The 17105-nt window shown below is 43.3% G+C and overlaps 1 protein-coding gene across 1 annotated transcript; it reads right to left on the bottom strand.

Moving 5' to 3' along the window:
* Positions 1-32: 32 nt before the first annotated feature.
* Positions 33-15412, bottom strand: TMC7 (transmembrane channel like 7). Its single transcript, XM_050317508.1, has 16 exons — positions 15346-15412; positions 14995-15220; positions 12384-12532; positions 11867-12034; positions 11613-11698; positions 10963-11108; positions 10184-10331; positions 8569-8739; positions 6939-7096; positions 5932-6049; positions 5259-5356; positions 4757-4940; positions 3971-4101; positions 3555-3710; positions 2341-2419; positions 33-1159 (listed from the first exon to the last, which is right to left on the bottom strand). The coding sequence occupies exons 1-16, from the start codon at positions 15395-15397 to the stop codon at positions 1100-1102; spliced, it is 2130 nt and encodes a 709-aa protein (XP_050173465.1). The 5' UTR covers positions 15398-15412; the 3' UTR covers positions 33-1099.
* Between the last annotated feature and the right edge of the window lie 1693 nt (positions 15413-17105).

The raw sequence follows: 17105 nt of genomic DNA, 5'->3' as shown, positions 1-17105 counted from the left end.
CGCGACACGCCGTGAAACACCGCAGCCCGGAGTAAAAAATACAGCATTTATTGAACGCTGATCTCTTTAAAATGAAGGCAGAAGACATCCCGGAGCGTTACATGAAAGTGATGGTGCCTCACATTTAACTAAAGGGCAGATTTCAAGGAGTTACACACAGTTCTGTACAGAAAATCCTTAACACAAATCTTCGCATAAAGGAATCTCTTAGTAGCCTCCTGGGACTGCCCCAGAAATGCAGATAAGTGAGAAGAAACGTTAAATTAAGGGGCAGTGACACACAGTGTTACCAACCGATAACTCTTAAATATTCACATTTTAGAGCAAAAAGAGCAGTGGTCAAGATGCTCACACAAGAATAAAACACAAATAATAATGCTTTAAAACATTAAAAAGAGGGGAAAAAGGAAAAAGGAAAAAAAATGCCCCTCCACAGCAGCTGGTGCCTGAGCAGGGCTGTTCCTGCTGACCTGGCTGCCTGTTTCTTCCTACACCCCAGTGTTTATTCAGAGGTCTTTTATCACAGTTATTGTTTTCTCTGAGTCATTTTGTGACATTATCCAGTGTTCAACGACACTTGCTACTTCAGAGCGAAAGAAAAATATAAAAACCTCATCTCTAAAAATATTTAGAAAACTGATTTCAAACCCATCTGTGGTATTTTCTTCTCCTATGCGCCGTTTCAAAACACTTGCCTACATCTTTCTTTTGCTTTGGTTTTAAAAGAAGTTTCTTGGAGCATAATTTGTAAAAACAGTACAAAAGAGTTTCAGTTATGATCACATTTTACCCAAACTCCTTGGAAAAATAGGGACTTAACAAACCCCAACAACCCTGAAACTATAGCAGCAATGAAGTGTCCTGCCATACAGTCTTTTGAACAGGTCTCACACAGTATAAATTAGCTGAATTTCCAGTTTTGGAAACTTCAGGCCCTACTACCTTAATCAAGACTAAGACCACAAGCATCCACATTCCATAGTCTGCAGTGCCAGGGTGCCAATCAGATGCTCAATTTTTTGGTGCTGCAGACGCTTCTATTCTTATCTTGTGGTTCTGGGAGTTTCAGGAAGTCAAGCTCTTCTGGCTTTCGTGGTTTTCAAGGTTGCCTCTTAGCTTCTGTTATCTTCCTGATTAGGAACATCTTGTCACGACTCTCCTGGAAAGACAGAATAAAAAGAGTGCTCTAGACGAACAGTGTTAATACAAGTTATCTATGAACAGCTCATTTCTTTACTAGAAATAAACAGGTGTGCTCACTACATTGTACTCTCATTAGTGGCTCCCAGAACACTCTCAACTGCCTGAACAATTTGAAGTTTACAATAGTCTTGACTTCCTTTATCTCACATTACGGCACACATTAACAGTTCTGCATTAAACCTAGCAAAAGCATCTCACACACCTAAAAATTTAAAACTCTACTTCCAAGAAGTCTAAAAACAGCGAGCAAGCAAAAATAAAAAGCACGCAAGAATTTTCAGAATTCCCAACTGATCTGCAAACCCTTCAAAAAGCAGCAAGGCTTTTGTTCCTAAATTCCCTACTCCTCAAAAATCTCTCCCTGGCAGTTTTTTTTCTACAGATGGGTTGTTAAATTCTGTATCTAAAAGAAGCATTACCAAGAAATGGGCTGTTTCCTAAGAAAGTGAGAGGTCTCATCAGCGAGGCTGGGTTCTGACTCGAGCAGTTTGTCAGACCACAGCACACAAGTGCTGCCAAACCTGGCAGTGGCTTTTGCTTTTGATGGCCACAAAGCAGCATTTCTGCACTAGCACCCTTCTCCAAAGGACTGATTAGCAGGGACTTGTTCCACTTTCAGTATTTGCTCAAGAGGTGCTGGGACCTGCACTCAGGAACGAGACCAGACACGATGTGGTAGAAATACAGGCCTGGAGGGAAGGGTAGGGAGTCAGGTACCTGTTTGTGAGGGCAGAGAAGGAAACAGAAGTGGGGGTTGTGCAAGGTAGTGGAGGGGACAGGAAACACAAGATTCAGGTTCTCTTTTGGCAGAAAAAAACACACGGATGGGTGGATTTAAGCAAGGCAACAGATGAAAAACAGAGACACAGCTTCTCAGAGGCCTATCTCTTGCATGTGCATTGCCTGATATAACCAGACCATGGTGCAGTTGCAGCTGATACCCAGGAAAATGAACTCCACTGAGAAATACCCTGATTGTTTGGTTATTTTTCCTATGCAATTTGTAAAACATTCTCCACTGCCTGTGCAAACACCAGCTATCCAGAAGACCATACAAATCGCTGTTCCTTCTGCATGCCTCATTTCTGTGCCCCCAAAGTTCTCTCTGTTGCGTCAGTAAACTGGGTCAAATCTCACCAAAGCCAGTTGTTCTTCCAGCCGCTCAACCACTCGTTTGTGCGCTCCAGCCAAGGCCATAACATAGAACATAACGAGGCTGCAAACAACAAACACGGTATGTCAGCATCATGCAGAACCCCATCCGTCACAAAAAGGCTGTTATGGGCTAGAGAAATGGTGAGTTTGTGGGTTCAGATGTTGGAGAAAAGAAACATTTTTTAAAAAGATCAATATGCTGCTGGGGTAGGTTGGGCACAGCTCTGCTCAAAAGCATCTGCTGAGAGATTTGTGCTGCCAGCAGGCAGGGCGTGTGTTAGGGAGTGCCAGGGGACGGAGAGGCACAACACAGATGTTACAGGCTGCATCCTGACAGCTCTGTCTAGACTGCCAGTTCCTGCCCTGCTCCAAGTGTATGTATAGGGGCGGTTGTTCCTCAGAAATTAAATTTAATGAGGCTTCACTGGAGCAACTCTGCTCTCACTGGGGTTTCTAACTAGAGTAAGCAGCCACAGATGAGTTTGGCAGCCATTCCTTATAGCATATATCCCAGTGTGACTCTGTGACTGATTATCCACAGTGCATTAAATGATGGAAAATAGCAAGAACCTGAGCGGTAGAAATGCCTATAGAAATCATGTATTTTCTTTTCCAAATAATAAGCAGTAGGGTAGTAGTGCAAGTCATCCTTCACCTTTTACACCAGCTTGATGATAAAGTAAAAAAAGAAAGGAAAAAAACAAACAAAGAGGACTTGAGATTTCCTGTATACGTAATAACAGGTTCAGTTCAGGAGAACACAAACATGTGCTATGAGAGAAAGGGCTGGGTGGAGTTCAAAATAAACTGCATGGTTTCTCATGTGTACAAGTTGTAGAAAGCACCAGGTGACCTCTAACCTTAAAAATTTTATGATTCTATATTGAATTTTATATTACAAAATGACTGTCTTGAGAGTTTTGTTTAATGTTCGTTTGGTGTTTTAAAACTAAGGTTTGTGGATAGGAATTGTGATCACAGAGCACACAATGCTAACTTGCAGAGGATTTGCAGTTATTTTTGAGAAGGACACTGTTAGATGTGGGAAGTGAGAAGAAATGGAAGGGATGAAGATTCATGTGTGCTTTGATGCTTTTGACTGCAGATGAAAAATCTGGTGTAATAGATGTTTGGTATTAGTTCAGTAAGGAAGGAAATGAAGCTGCATAAGTGAACCAGGTCTCCACAGTACTCACCAAATGACCATAAAAAGAGGCACTGCAAAGGCTTCTGATGCCATGCCAAAAAGGACCTGCTGCAGGCCTTTTGGAAATCCACGTATTGTATCTGGAACAATTTCCCACGAAGTGTTAAAATTCCTGAATGGCCCACATGCCTTGGAGGAGGGGATACTGTCAAAGAAGCAAAACAGAAAGAAGATGTTACACCAAAATATAAAGATAAAATAATCCAACACAAGCCCAGCACCATTTTGCCGATGGGGTAAAAGTGTCCTGTGTCTTTAAAACTGTAAGTTTTGTTTATATGAACTGTTATAATCCAATGTATTATACACTATATATTTCATTCCAATTAATCATTCCAAAGTCGTGTGTCTGCTTTTATGGAACTGACAACCTTAGAATGAGTGTCACCTTAAGCTGTCACTTACCTTGCTATGCTGACTCCCACAGGAATAAAAGCCAAGAGGAGCCCAATCAACAGCACAGCCAGGAAGAAAAATTTGGAACTTGATGCCCTGATAGGCTTATCTGCAGGTTTCTGTGTGTGTATCAAACTGATCTGAGGAGGGAAAGCCAGCAAGACTGTTACCAGTACGTTTATATACACCCAACCAAGTATACTTTCCCCACCAGCTGAATTTTCCATTCTCAAACATGCTACCAGCTACCACACAACCACCCTCCTTTGATGCACATGGGCTGAGAAGGGCTAAGACAAGAACACCTTACATTTTGGTCTAAGTCTCCAATTCTGATTAAGAACTTGGTCCAGGGGACCAACCTCATGCACTTGCACAGAGTCAACAGACACATCCAACCCAGCTTGGACTTTCCATTTTGCTTCCAAATTTTTAGCAGTTTTGCAAAATTTTGCCCAAGTTTTCAGCTGTGTTGCTAATATGCAGATTATTACAGGAAAGTGTTGTAAAGTAGCTTTAGTACATAAAAAAGATTTTATTTAAAAAAGGACAAATAATAATGTAAAAAGTAACTGAAATGGGGTTTTGCTTGATTTCAAAGCAGAATTCTACCTTCACTTAACAGTACAAAACCTATAGAAAATGGAATGCCATTGCCTCATTCCAGTATCCTGCATCCACAGGTGTTTTTAGGGTTTTTTGTTTGTTTTAGATCATATGCATACCTAAATATCTATATTACAGAAACCATAGAGATGTGCTCAGTTTTCTTTGTTAACCATACACCTCCATTACCTTTTTAATGTAAAAAATGATGAAGTATTTAACAGTTGCTATTGCAGGGAGAAGTGGTGAAAAGAAGGTTCCAATCCAGCAAATAGTCTGCCCATAAATGATTTCAAGGACATTGTCAGAAATTCTAAATTCCGGCAATCCAAACCACTGAAGTGGCTTGCAGGAGCAGTGAGTAACTAACAACCTAAAACCAAAGAATATCATTAGTCCTAAATTTAAGTTACAGTGCTTAGATGAATTCTAACGCATTTGGAACACACAGAATTTATCATTTAAGCATTAGACAACAGAACAGAAAATATCTGAAGAAAAAAGATTCTCAAATATCAAAAGCTACACAGTCACCTGAATAACAAATACGTGCTCAAACCACCAGAAATACGTTTATGTGTATTTTAAAGTTGGTAACCTGGTTAGAACTAAGAGGAATTAATAACAAAAAAAACCAAAATATGTTTCATATGTCATTTGCAAAATATGCTCCAAAAGCAGAGATACTTACTTTCTAGGAAAGTCCACAAACAGGGTCACAGCCAGAATTATAATAAAATCAAATATCATCAGTTTATACATTTCTTGTCCAACGTCAGATTCCCAGCACTATAAAAACAAGTCAGGAAAAACAAGATTAGCAGTCTAAATAACAAGTGAAAAATAAATCTGTCCATCACTAAAGCAACAGCTGTCTCAGCTAACACCATAAAGTTCCAATTAACTCCCATTCCTAAAATATTTAAAGTCTCAGAGCTCCCATGCCAAGCTTTTCACTTGTTTGTTTTGGTGGGTTTTGTTTGGTTTGGGTGATTGGTTATTTTCTCTTTGTATTTTTTTTGGAGGGAGGGGCGTTGTTGAGGAAAAACCATTTGCCTTATTGGAGCAAAAAGCAGTGGCACAACTGTCTCCAAAACACAGCCACCTCAAACAATACTCAAGGTAGACAGAAAATCTATGCTAAATGATCATCTGCCACTGGACTAACTCCAAGTTTTAGACAAACAAAACATCCATGTAATAACTGTACTGGTTTGCACTGAGCAGTGAGAATCAGCACCTGGGACAACATGAACGGCAACCCCAGGGCTGATACTGAACACCTCTAGACAGGCAACTCTCATGGAAAACAAATCCTCTGTTCACAAGCTCAGATGATTAAAGACCAAGATAAATCTGCTTACAGGATAGAGTTTGTAATTGTATCCACAGGGCTCACACTTGTCAGCAGTACAGTCAGAGATCTGACTCCACAGAGAGAACAAGAGAACACCAATATTGGCCAAACGCAGGAAGACACACCTGGAAGAAAGGCAAAACTTATTTCCAAACCTGCCAAAAGAGAGCCATGCTAATGCTTGGCTCACTTTGCACAGGAGTCCAAGACAGCCTTGGAACACAAAAGGGTCAAGCAGAGCTTTAACAGAACAGCCAGATAGATAATAAACACATTTCTTTCCTTAATAGTAAGTTAAATTGCTTTTCACTCTCCCAGCTTTAGGCTACAGTCCTTTGTTTCTTTTCTCAATGTGGTTCCCGGATCAGTCATTTCAGTTGCAGATCTTCATGCTGCAATGGGTTGCAACTCTCTCAAGTACAATTTGGGAGGCCAGGTGACAATTCTGTGAGCAGCGTTTCCACCTCATGTAGCTTCAGACCTTCTGAGGCACTTCGCCAAATCAGAAATACAAAGGACAGGCTTGGAGAATTCAGATGCTTCAGCCCAGGTCTCACTGCCTTAAGCAGCCAAACACCAGTTCTTCATGGTCTCACACGGAAGTATCTTTTACCCCAAAACTTTTAACTTCTGCCTTGAGCAAAGCTGTGCTTCGATCATTGTTGTACACACCCATCTGCTCATCCAAGGGAACTGCTGCACACAAAGCAGTGGGAATCCACAGCTCTGCAGCCACAAATTCTTTACTGACTATTCAGGTTGTTGAAGATCTCCAGACCACAGAGCTAAATGGGACTGAGAGAAAAACTTGGACATTGAGATGACTGCACTGCACTGTCATCAAAACAGATTGTTCCCAGATGTAACGTTTCCAGCTAAACATTAGCCAAACAATGCCTGCTTGGTTTTCATCACCAACTTCTCTGCTTCCTGATATTTCAATGTTTACAACACACATAACCTACCAAGAACAAGTTTTTTAAACATCCAAGGCCACAACAAAAACATCTTTACCTCACAAGTGTCAGTGTGATCTCAAAGGCTGGTAAAAAATCTTCAAATCTGATCAGAAATGAGAAGATCTGAGGACCAATGAAGTTGGCCAATGTGATCACTATTGAAGGCAAATACTGCACTAAGAGATTAGCCACGAAGTTCGTATTGCTGATGTCCTGCACAAGAAGAGACGAAAGATAATACTTAAACACACCTTCCTGACATCATGCTCTCCCCAGCTACCCACCAGTCTCTCTTGTCCAGCACTCAGGTAGCATCTTTTACTCTGTCTGCATTCTCCACCTACATTTGCACTGGGCAGTAAGAATCAGGTATAACACGAATGGCAAACCCATCTGACTCCAAATACCTCTAGATGAGCAAGTTTCATGGAAAACAAATCTCTATTCTATATACTACAAGCCTGATTACTGCTATCTATCTAGGCAGTTTGCTGCTACACACCCCTGCTTTCTCCTGCTCCCTTGACCAGTAACTCCCTCCACCTCCAGGTAAGAGTATTTCTGTGCTTCCCCAAAGCTTCTGTTTGAAATGTGTCTGACTATGTTGCTAATCAGCACCAAGGCTACCAGGTTTTACACCTACCCAAAGTGTAAACACTTTTCAAGTTCTTCTCACTGCTGCCAAGCAGCTCCCCTGACTTTCCTACCAGCCTGACAAGCCCTTCTACCTGCTCAATTAGGCAAGGTCAGGATACAGACCCTTATGCATAAAGCCCACATTAAGTGAAGCTGTTTTTTAAGTTGTTCTGTGTTGTGCTGTCCTCTTCTCTGCCCTCAAACAATACCTCTGACACAAACAGTTAGTCCCCATTTCCTGCAGTTTACAGAAGTTAAGAGTTGGGTCCACCATGAGCATAACTTTACCCATGCACAGCCAGGCCCATCACATCAGCAACAAACACAGGGGAGAGGAAATGTGCAGTCCCCATTCCTACCAGGCTGACTGAACCCTGGGGTCCTACGGAGAAGTTGCAAAACTGTCATAACTGTTGCTTGCTCTTGCTGTGCTTCTGAACCACTCTTTTCGTCTGCTTGTCCTGCCAGGGGCGAACAACCCCACCCAACCTGATTCTTTCCCCTACTGAGGCAAGAACCTTTGATTTTGAAAACTTCTCTGTGTTCAAAGCCTTCCTGTTTCCCCACGTAGCGGTAACTCAAGTCACAACACAGATCACAATCTCTGCTCTGCCTTCCCTTGCAGTGCAGTTTCACAGTGAATCAAATCACGTGATGTTGATCACCATGAAGTTTGCTTTAAGCAGATCAGTTCCCTCAGCCAGTTCACTGCCCAGACCCAGCAGGTCACAGCGAGGTGAGCACAGTTACATGGGAAGGGTGGTGAGGGCTGCTCTTCTTGTCAGCTGCCTTAGCTCCAAGGCACCTGACACCAAAGCCTCTGCAGCAAAGGGAGACATTACTGGGTGGTTTTTTTTCTTTATTTGCACATGGTTCTTGATCTTTGCTGCTCTCTCCTACTAAAAAGAATTGTAAGTCTGTACAAAGCATTTTCAGATCCCTTGCATAAAAGGTGCTATATTAAGATACTTCACTCTTTCACAATAGTTCCTCTTGCTGTAATCACCAGCCTCGACTGAATCTGTCCTAATGTAATTTCTGATACTCACATTGGACTTTTCTTGAGAGAAGACAGTTACTCTATAAATAGAATAAAAACATCCTGATAAAATGGCAATAACAATTATATTTATAAATATTCTCAGAGAGTAGATGCGTAGCTTTTCTTTTATTGTCCTGTCAGCTATTTTTTGCTTCAGTCTTTCTTCCTCCAAGTCCATCTACAAACAAAAGAAAAAAAAAAAAAGAGATGCAGTTTTCTGGTGCAGCTACAACACCTGACACCACAACTTCTACCTCTGGGATGTGCAAATCCATACCCTGTTCTAGGAGGGTCAGTCCACCACCTGCCCAAGTACACAGAAGTGAGAGTGCCTTTTCATTGACACAAAAGGGTCCACACAGGAATGAAAGTCCCTGTGTGCTCAGCCTCCTCAGGCTGAGGGCCCTGCAGCCAAAGACAAGTGTCTTGCAATCCCCTTATCTTTGCTAGACCAGTAACATATTTCCTTGAGGGCAGAAAGACAGTTTGCCTGTTCATCGTGATAGACAGATCTCAGATAGCTTGGTATTAAACTCTGAAACGACTAAAGCAGCTCCCCCACCTCATTACTTCTGCAGGTAAGTAACCAGTCCTCACCAAAACTTCCTTCTCCTACTCATTGTGAAGGAAAATTGAGGGGTGGCACAGAGAGAAGGAAGTACAGTCTTGAGCAGCTTGTCATGAAAACTTGACATTTTTCGCCTTATCTCATGTGAAAATACAGTATTGCCTGTGAAGGCAATTTAACCTGGGCAGACCCACACATTACCCAGGTATTTTCTGAGGATTTATTTCCATTGAACAGCAATATTAAGGGGCAAGTTCTTCCAAAGTGTGAGTTCTAGAGACAAAAGTGTGGTAAGTAAAGGAGGTTCTAGTTATATGATGAAAAAAGATGGCTGTGAACTTCACTAGAGCAGAAAGCAACTCACTGTAATTTATGAAAGCTGTAATTACTGCTTTGTGGTTTGCAGTGGAAGTGTCTTCTCAAAGGTAATTGTTTCACTACACAAATCTCCACGTCGAGTGTGTAGAGAGCAAAAAGAAGGTACTTGTTTCACCAAAAAAGCCTTTCAGACTCTCTTTTCAGAGCTTTTGGGAAATCTGTAGCTGCATCAGCATTTTGTATGTGCATGTGTGCCAAAGACACCCAGTGAAAAATCTTTCAGATACTTTCAGTATCTTCTTACACTCTCAAATTGCATGAAGAGTACCATCTGAGCTTTACTCCTCCCCAAATAACTGCCTACCACGTTGCAGACTTAAAACCCAGAGCGCTCAAACTGATTCCTGACGGTAGAAGGGTTTTGCCCACAGCTGGGACAGCCTTTCCTGTTGGACTGTGTAGAAACTAACACAGGAAGCAGGACTGAAGTGTGAGGAAGAGGTAGATAAGACAAGCAGCCAACAGGTTGGCCTCAGTCCCCAGTGGAAGGGGGAAGGGCCGACAACCCCGATTCCAACTACCTAGAAAGCAAGAGGATGTGGGCTGCCCCACCCCCAAAACAAACTGCTTTAGTCCTTATTAACCTTATTCCATTATATGCAAAATTACACACCTCTCTATTTTAGCCACCTAAGCCATAAGAAACCATAATCACAGAAAGGTGAAAGTTACTCACCTGGAGCTCGTATCGCAAGCTGCGATGTTTCAGCCGAGCTGCATTTGGATCTGTAATGCAGAAGTCCCAGCCTGCAAAGACTTTGTTACAGTAAGTCTGAAATGGGTCTGCATTATGCACTAAGCTCTGCTTAAATCCTTCCACAGACCTAGAGAAAAATGCAAGTTTATATAATTCATGAGAAGACATATTTTATCCACAGCAAAAAAAACCACACTGAAGCAACCTGGCTGATCAAAGACTGAACTACCCCCTCTACGAGCAAACTGCTGCACTTGCTTTGCATCAGCAAGGCACTGGGAGGCTTTCAGTGAGAGGTTCTGCAGCAGCTGAACCTGAACCTGACTGGCCCAGGTTACTTCCCCCTGCACTCAGACACAGTCACACCATCCCACCTCACTCTTCTCTGACACTGCAAAGAGCTGGCTCAGAAAACTTGAGAGGGTGAAAATAAAAGCCACAACCAAAAACCCCAAAAGAAAATCCCCCAACAACTACTGCATAGTTGAGGGCCTTTTATTTATGTGTACATATGAAAAACTGATACTTCAAAATTTGTTGTTGTTGTTTTGTTTGGTTGGTTTTTTGTTTGTTTGGGGTTTTTTGTTGGCTCTGCTTCTCAAGCACAGACAAAAGCTACTGTGGCACTGCCTCCTCAAGAAGAAGATTCTCTATTTCCATATAAACCAGTTCTGGAAGGCAGTATGTTCCCTTCCAGTAGGAATACAATGTAAACTGTGCAGTAGGTAGCAGTAAATAAACTACACCAACATCGTTACCTTTTTATTATCCAGAGGAGACTTAATGCAAGGTAGGCAAATGTAGCCAGGAGGTATGCCAGGGGCAAGTTGTACCTCATGACACTGATCCACACAGCATCTACTGCGTAATAGCCATAGAACAATCTTGTCAGTTCAAGGAATCCCTGGGAAAACATGAATTTGAAACAGAACTTGTAACAGCAGCAGCAACTGCCCTGTTAAATCCAACCCGGCATTAAGCAATCATTTTGTAAATTTAAAATCAGGGCTCCCAGCAAGCTACAGCAGTCTGTAGCTTCTCAATATTGCAATCACTGCGTGATTAGAATCCCTCCCCTCTCCAGTCAAAGAGCTCTAGGACACGACACTGGGACCCTACACAGAGAGCACAATAGGCACTGTGCTCCAGAATACATAAGGGTTTAGCAGCTGAGGAGGAGAGGCCAGGCTGCAGCACATGGCCAGCCAGGCCTTGTGGTTGCTGAGCAATTAGTCAGTTTGAAAACTCCCTTTCTCACAGATAGAGACTAATTTACCCCAGTGATGCATATGCCTTATCATTTTTCAGAATTTTCACTAGTGGAATGAAGCTTTGATATGTTTTCACATTTTAAATGTCATGCAAGCCACAGAAACTTAATTAAAACAGAAAAAAACTAATTACTTACAGTGCCACTGAGCAAATCTTGGAGGTAAGTATAGAAGTAAACAAGTCCCTTATTACCACCAGGTTCATAAATTGTGCAGTTATACTCTGTCAAAAGAAAGGCATGAAAAGTCGCTGAAATTGTAATGCCCACTGAACCGCAAGATCAAACATGGCACATTCTTATAAAAAAGCATGTCTTTGTTCTGGGAGGTGGAGAAGAAGCTCATGAAAAGGGGGAATCTTACAACAGCTGTACTTAGAGAAGATGTTTACCTATGTTCTTTGGAGAAATGTTAGCAATGGTACTGTTGAATATTCCGTAGTCAGAAATGATGGTGGGAAGAGTAACAAAACTGAACATTAGGATAAAAATTATAAAATTCAGCAGGACCAGAAAACGCAGGAAGGAGAAGTAGGACTGGATACCAGTACCAAATGTCCCTGGGAATAAAAAGAAACATGTGTCAATAATTAGGATGAGAAAATAATTGAAAATACAGAATGAGCAGATTATCATTTCAGTTACATTGAATTAACTAAAAAAAAAACATTGCTAAAGATAGTTCTAAGTACTTCAGACTTTTAGCAATATAACTGAAAAGGAAATTGGACTTTTAAATAATTTTCTCCAATATATTTCCTTCTACCACATGGTGGATTTTACACTCAGTAGTAACAAGGGAAGAACATAAACACATGTAGTTATATCTGAAACTACACTCACACGTGTAAAACTGCCAATTACAGAAGCAACTCTGAAGAGGAGAAATCAATATCAGACAACAAATACCTTCAATGCTGTGAATATCACGTCGCCAAAGCACCAAATAAGATGACAACCCCTTGGCTTCACTGAGGACTTTTTTCAATGATTTACTGCTAGCTTTTTTCCACTTCTTCCATTTAGATAAATATTTTATATCAGCCTGCTGAGAGTCCCTAAGAATCAAGAAATACAGTTACTGAGCACAAAAGTAACTTTTCACTGCATGTAAGAGGGCTCAGCCCGACAGAGCCTGCCTGCAGCCTTCAGGGGAGAGCACAGTGGTGGGAGCTGGAGTAACACACACAGACTGTTCCCATCTGGTCCTCCTGGTAATGGTGACATCAACTTCACTCAAATACAGCAAGTTCTCTCATGAAAAAACACTTGCCTCTCTTGGAGGAAAAAAACCCAACCTAATTGACAATAGCATGCACAACACAGAAAAAAATATGTATCTGAACTTCCCAGTGGGATCTCAGGGAAGCTGCCGTTAATGACTTCATATTTACAAACGGCTGGAAAATGAAGAGAAGATTCTTTCCTCAAAACTTCTGAAACTTCTGACCTCAGCATCTCCACCAAGAGGCTCTTAAAAAATTTCTCTAAAATACTTATCTAAAGTATGTTGTGTGGGAAAAAAAAAAAAAAGAGAGAAAGCACACTATAGAGACTTAAATATTTCATTTGGATTTTATAATTCTAACGTTTGTATCACATAACAAAACAAATGTTACTAAAATAATCAATTTTTCATTATTCAGTTTTAATAGGTTTTTAAAAAGTTTGCTGGAAAGTGCCAACTCAATGAATTTTAAAAAGTAGTTTTTGCCACATCTGGGGGTGCACTGTTCTAATAACAAGGTGCAAAAAACCACTGAGGACGTGCCACTGTCCGTAATTTTTAACTACTTCTCACTTATCGATTTTCATACTGTATGCATTCATTTGCATTTTAGAAATTGCTGCATGGTCAGCAACAGCATCAAAGAGAATTCTGAGTGGGTCAGAGTTTGCATTTTATTGTTTCTTTTAAGAAACCTGAAAAATAGACAAAACTTCCCAGAAAACTTGAAGATGGACTTGTATGAGCAAATGCTGTTCCAGCCTCTGATGCCACTGAAAAAGGGCAGCAGTTCAGCACCCATGGACACCGTGCTGGGGTAGAAGATAAAGGTTTCGGTTTTAAAAGACTTTGTACACAACCCTGCTCAAGTGCCTAAGTGATGCAAGTGCCACGCCACTGCCGTGTGTGCTGTTGCCTGTGTGCAGTTGAAAGTAAAACAAGCATTTTGGCAGGAATCCGAATTAAACCTATACACAACCATCAAACAGGCAGCAGATGACCTCAGCTTTAAGTGCAAATACAGCTCCTTTCCAAAGATTTCATTTAGTGCAAACCACAGGCTGCAGCACGCAGAGTTTCAAACACACTCTCTGGAGAACCGTCTGGCCCGTGTTCGGCTTGCATTTTGAACAGAGGCGTGGGCTGCACATTCATCTGAGTTACAGAAGTTGAGTGTTCAGCTTTCAGGACGTTTATACCAAGCACTTTGTGTTGGCAGCTGCTGCACAACATCCAGAGCACTGATCTGTAGAAGTGCCAAGAAGCCCCACCAGAATCTCTCAGTGCTAACATGTGTAAACAAGCTTGGGACATTGCAACTCCACTCCTCCCTCCAGTTCCTTTTTTCTTAAAGAACTGAACCCAACTTCAAATAAAAATTCAAGGTGTCGAGCACTTCCCTTTACCATGATCCAGATCTTCTGCTACTTCTTGAGTGCACACTATAGGGTTAAACATAACTCCAGGGTCAGGCTGTTTCCCACTCCTCTTGCAATAGAGTAACTCTCGTTTTCTCTGGAATACCAGACGTTAACTGCAGTTTCACCTCTCTCCTGGTTCATAACAGACTACAAGGTACCTGATTTAAAGGTGCAGCTGTTCCCTGACAGTATAAAACCACATCCTGTACCCTCCCTCCTCAGAACAGCTTTCAGCCCAGCAGCGAGACATGAGACAACAAGCAGAGAAACCCAGGCGGGGACGAAGCATGCACTCTTTGCAATCCCTCCAGGGGGCTACCACCAGAGGGGCAGGAACTGCTCACAGCGCACAGGAAAGAGCCATTTAAAAAAGAAAATGAAGAGAAAAATATGGGGAGGGGGAAGAAAGGGTCCTGAGAAGCTTCCTTCCAACTGTACTGAGCCACAGCAAAGGAGAGCAGCGCATTGTGTAAGAGCAGCTAGGCAGACTCAGAGCAGCAGCACTCGCATAGCAGCAGATAACCCACAATGACCCTTGCAGGCACAAAACCCTGCAACAAAAAAAAAAAAAAAAAAAAAAAAAGGAAGCCAGTAAAAAACACGTTTGGCTGCTGCAGGTAAGACCCAGGTCCCAAGTTCTGACTCATTTCTTCCAATTCAAGTTGCCCCTGCCCCCAGCCCGCGACTCCCTCGTGCCAGCCAAGAGCACCCGGGCACCTTCGAGTCGGAACCACAGGGTGAAAACCAGAGGGATCTGAACCCTGTTCTGCTTCAGCCTTCTATCCCAGCGGGGCCGTGTTTAGGAAAGGTCAATTCAAAAACAAACAAACAAAAAACGACAACGAGGAAAAAAACGGCGTTGAGGATTCACCTTAATCTCCTCTTCTCCGCGATGCTCAGCGGGTACTCCCTGGCAGGGCGCGCAGCCAGCTCGCCTCCCTCCTGCTCCAGCGCCCAGGGCTGGGTGGCGGCGGGTCCGTGCGGGGCCGCCCGGCGCTCCCGGGTCCCGCCGCGCCGCCGCCGCGCCGACCAGCTGGGCAGCTCCTGCAGGAAATCCACAGGTGCGGCGCCGCGCGGATCCTCGGCCGGCAGCAGCCCTGCGAGGGGAGAGGAACGGGGGCTGCGGGGCGAGGGTCGCCTCAGCAGGGCACCCGGGGCCCCGCGGCGCCGAGCGGGTCCCGGCCCGCCCGTCCATCCCGGCCCGCCCGCCCCGCGCCCTCACCGCTGCCCCGCTGCCATCCCGGCGGCCCCGCGGCCGCCCCGGCTCCGCTCATGTCCGCGGGGGAAGCCGGAGCCCCGCGCCGGTGCCGCCGTTTCCGGGCGCGGCGGGGCCGTGGGGCGGCGGCTGCCGCCCAGAGCGAGGGCGAGGCCGCCCTCGGGGCCGCCTTCCCCGCACCGGGGCCGCCTTCCCCGCACCCCGCCCGCCGGGCTCACGGCTCCCGAACGCCGGGCTCTCCGCTCCTCTCGCTTGTTTCTGAACTCGAGGTGCGCAAACGCGTGCTGTGCAGGGTACACCAGCAGCTCACCCTCGTTGCAATGAGGCAAGGCTCACGCACCCCAGGTGCGGGGCTCTGCGTGTTGTGGCTGCTGGGCATCTCTCACCGACGCTTGTCCCGGCAACTGGCTTTGTTTCAGTGTCTTCTGTTGCTGTTAAACGCCCGCGCTGGTGGTGGGTGCTGTAAAACTTACAAACTCTTGACACTTGGTCAGCTCTCAGTAGGTCACGAGCCCGAGGTGTCAGCTCTTTCTGAATGACTGGATCCAGTGGAAACAGCACAGCTTCACCCCTGACTGTGAAAACTCAGTATGAACTGGAGCAAGCAAAGTAGATGCTGGATCTCTTTTTCCGTCTGAGGGCGAGGAGTTTGCGTTAGCTTGTACTAAACATCTCAGAGAGATTTATTTCTTGGAATAATTCTTGCCTTTTGTGTGAAAATAACAGCATGTGTGACCAAAAACAAATGAAACCTCTAGTAGGTTCAGCAGCTTTAGGTGCTGGGTGAAAAAAAACATAACTTCTAGCATTTCTTACTGTGTTCTACTGGTAGTTAAACTGATAAACAGCTTTTTCTGAACCTTCCTCATCCACTTTTTGCCATACTTTTAAAAATAAGATATTATTAGGTTTCAGAATGCTGAATCAGACATAAATGAACACGTTGTTCTGTTACATGTGTGTCATCAGCTCAGGTATATGATTTTCAAATTGCTTTATTAGCAATAAGAATCTTTGTGGATCATCTGTTTTCATAATAAAACAATAAAATGTTATTGATAAAATTGATAAAAATGTAGGCTCTCAAAGTAATTTAGATGTACATGCTTATAATCTGTGTTACTGGCAGAGGTGAAAGATGTAACTTAAGGGGAGTTGTTGTGAAATACAGAGACATGGAATTAAAGCATATCAACTTCCTTATTGCACTGAATGACTTAAGAAAACAAACCACGAAACCTACCTTGTAGGTGTTCTTACCTTCATACCAGTAGGTTGGTCTTTGACAATTGGACTTGATGACCTCAAAGGTTTCTTCCAACCTTGATGATTCTATGATTCTATTCCTAATACGTTTTTTAGCTATTTTTGATGAGAACAAGTTATAACTTGCCCTCATGCTTCAGTAAGTCACTCTGAAGGCCTGTTGCTTTTTTCCCTTCTCGTTTTCCCAGATCTCCAGAGTGGTTTTGCCCAGGTGGTTTTTTTTTTGTATAGCAAAGGCTGATGCTGTGAGAAAGTGTTTGTAACAGACAGATCCTTCTGCAGGATGGGTGTGTTGGTAACAGAACTGGACACCTCAGTGAAGTCCGTTTGCACAGGTGATTCTGGTTCCTTGGCTGAGCCCCACATTTCATGGAATTCATCTGAACAACTGCCAGTTGGTCATTCTGGAAAACTCAGGGGATGGAAATTGAAACAGTAGCAACCCTGAAAAATCATTGGGTGTTGTTCAGCTTTCCGGCTGAGTGTGTGATTCATATACT

The sequence above is a fragment of the Myiozetetes cayanensis genome, unplaced genomic scaffold (assembly GCF_022539395.1).
Source record: "Myiozetetes cayanensis isolate MyiCay16 unplaced genomic scaffold, myiCay2020 scf20-37, whole genome shotgun sequence".
In the NCBI taxonomy this organism is placed as follows: Eukaryota; Metazoa; Chordata; class Aves; order Passeriformes; family Tyrannidae; genus Myiozetetes; species Myiozetetes cayanensis.
This window is presented reverse-complemented; position numbering and strand designations above follow the sequence as displayed.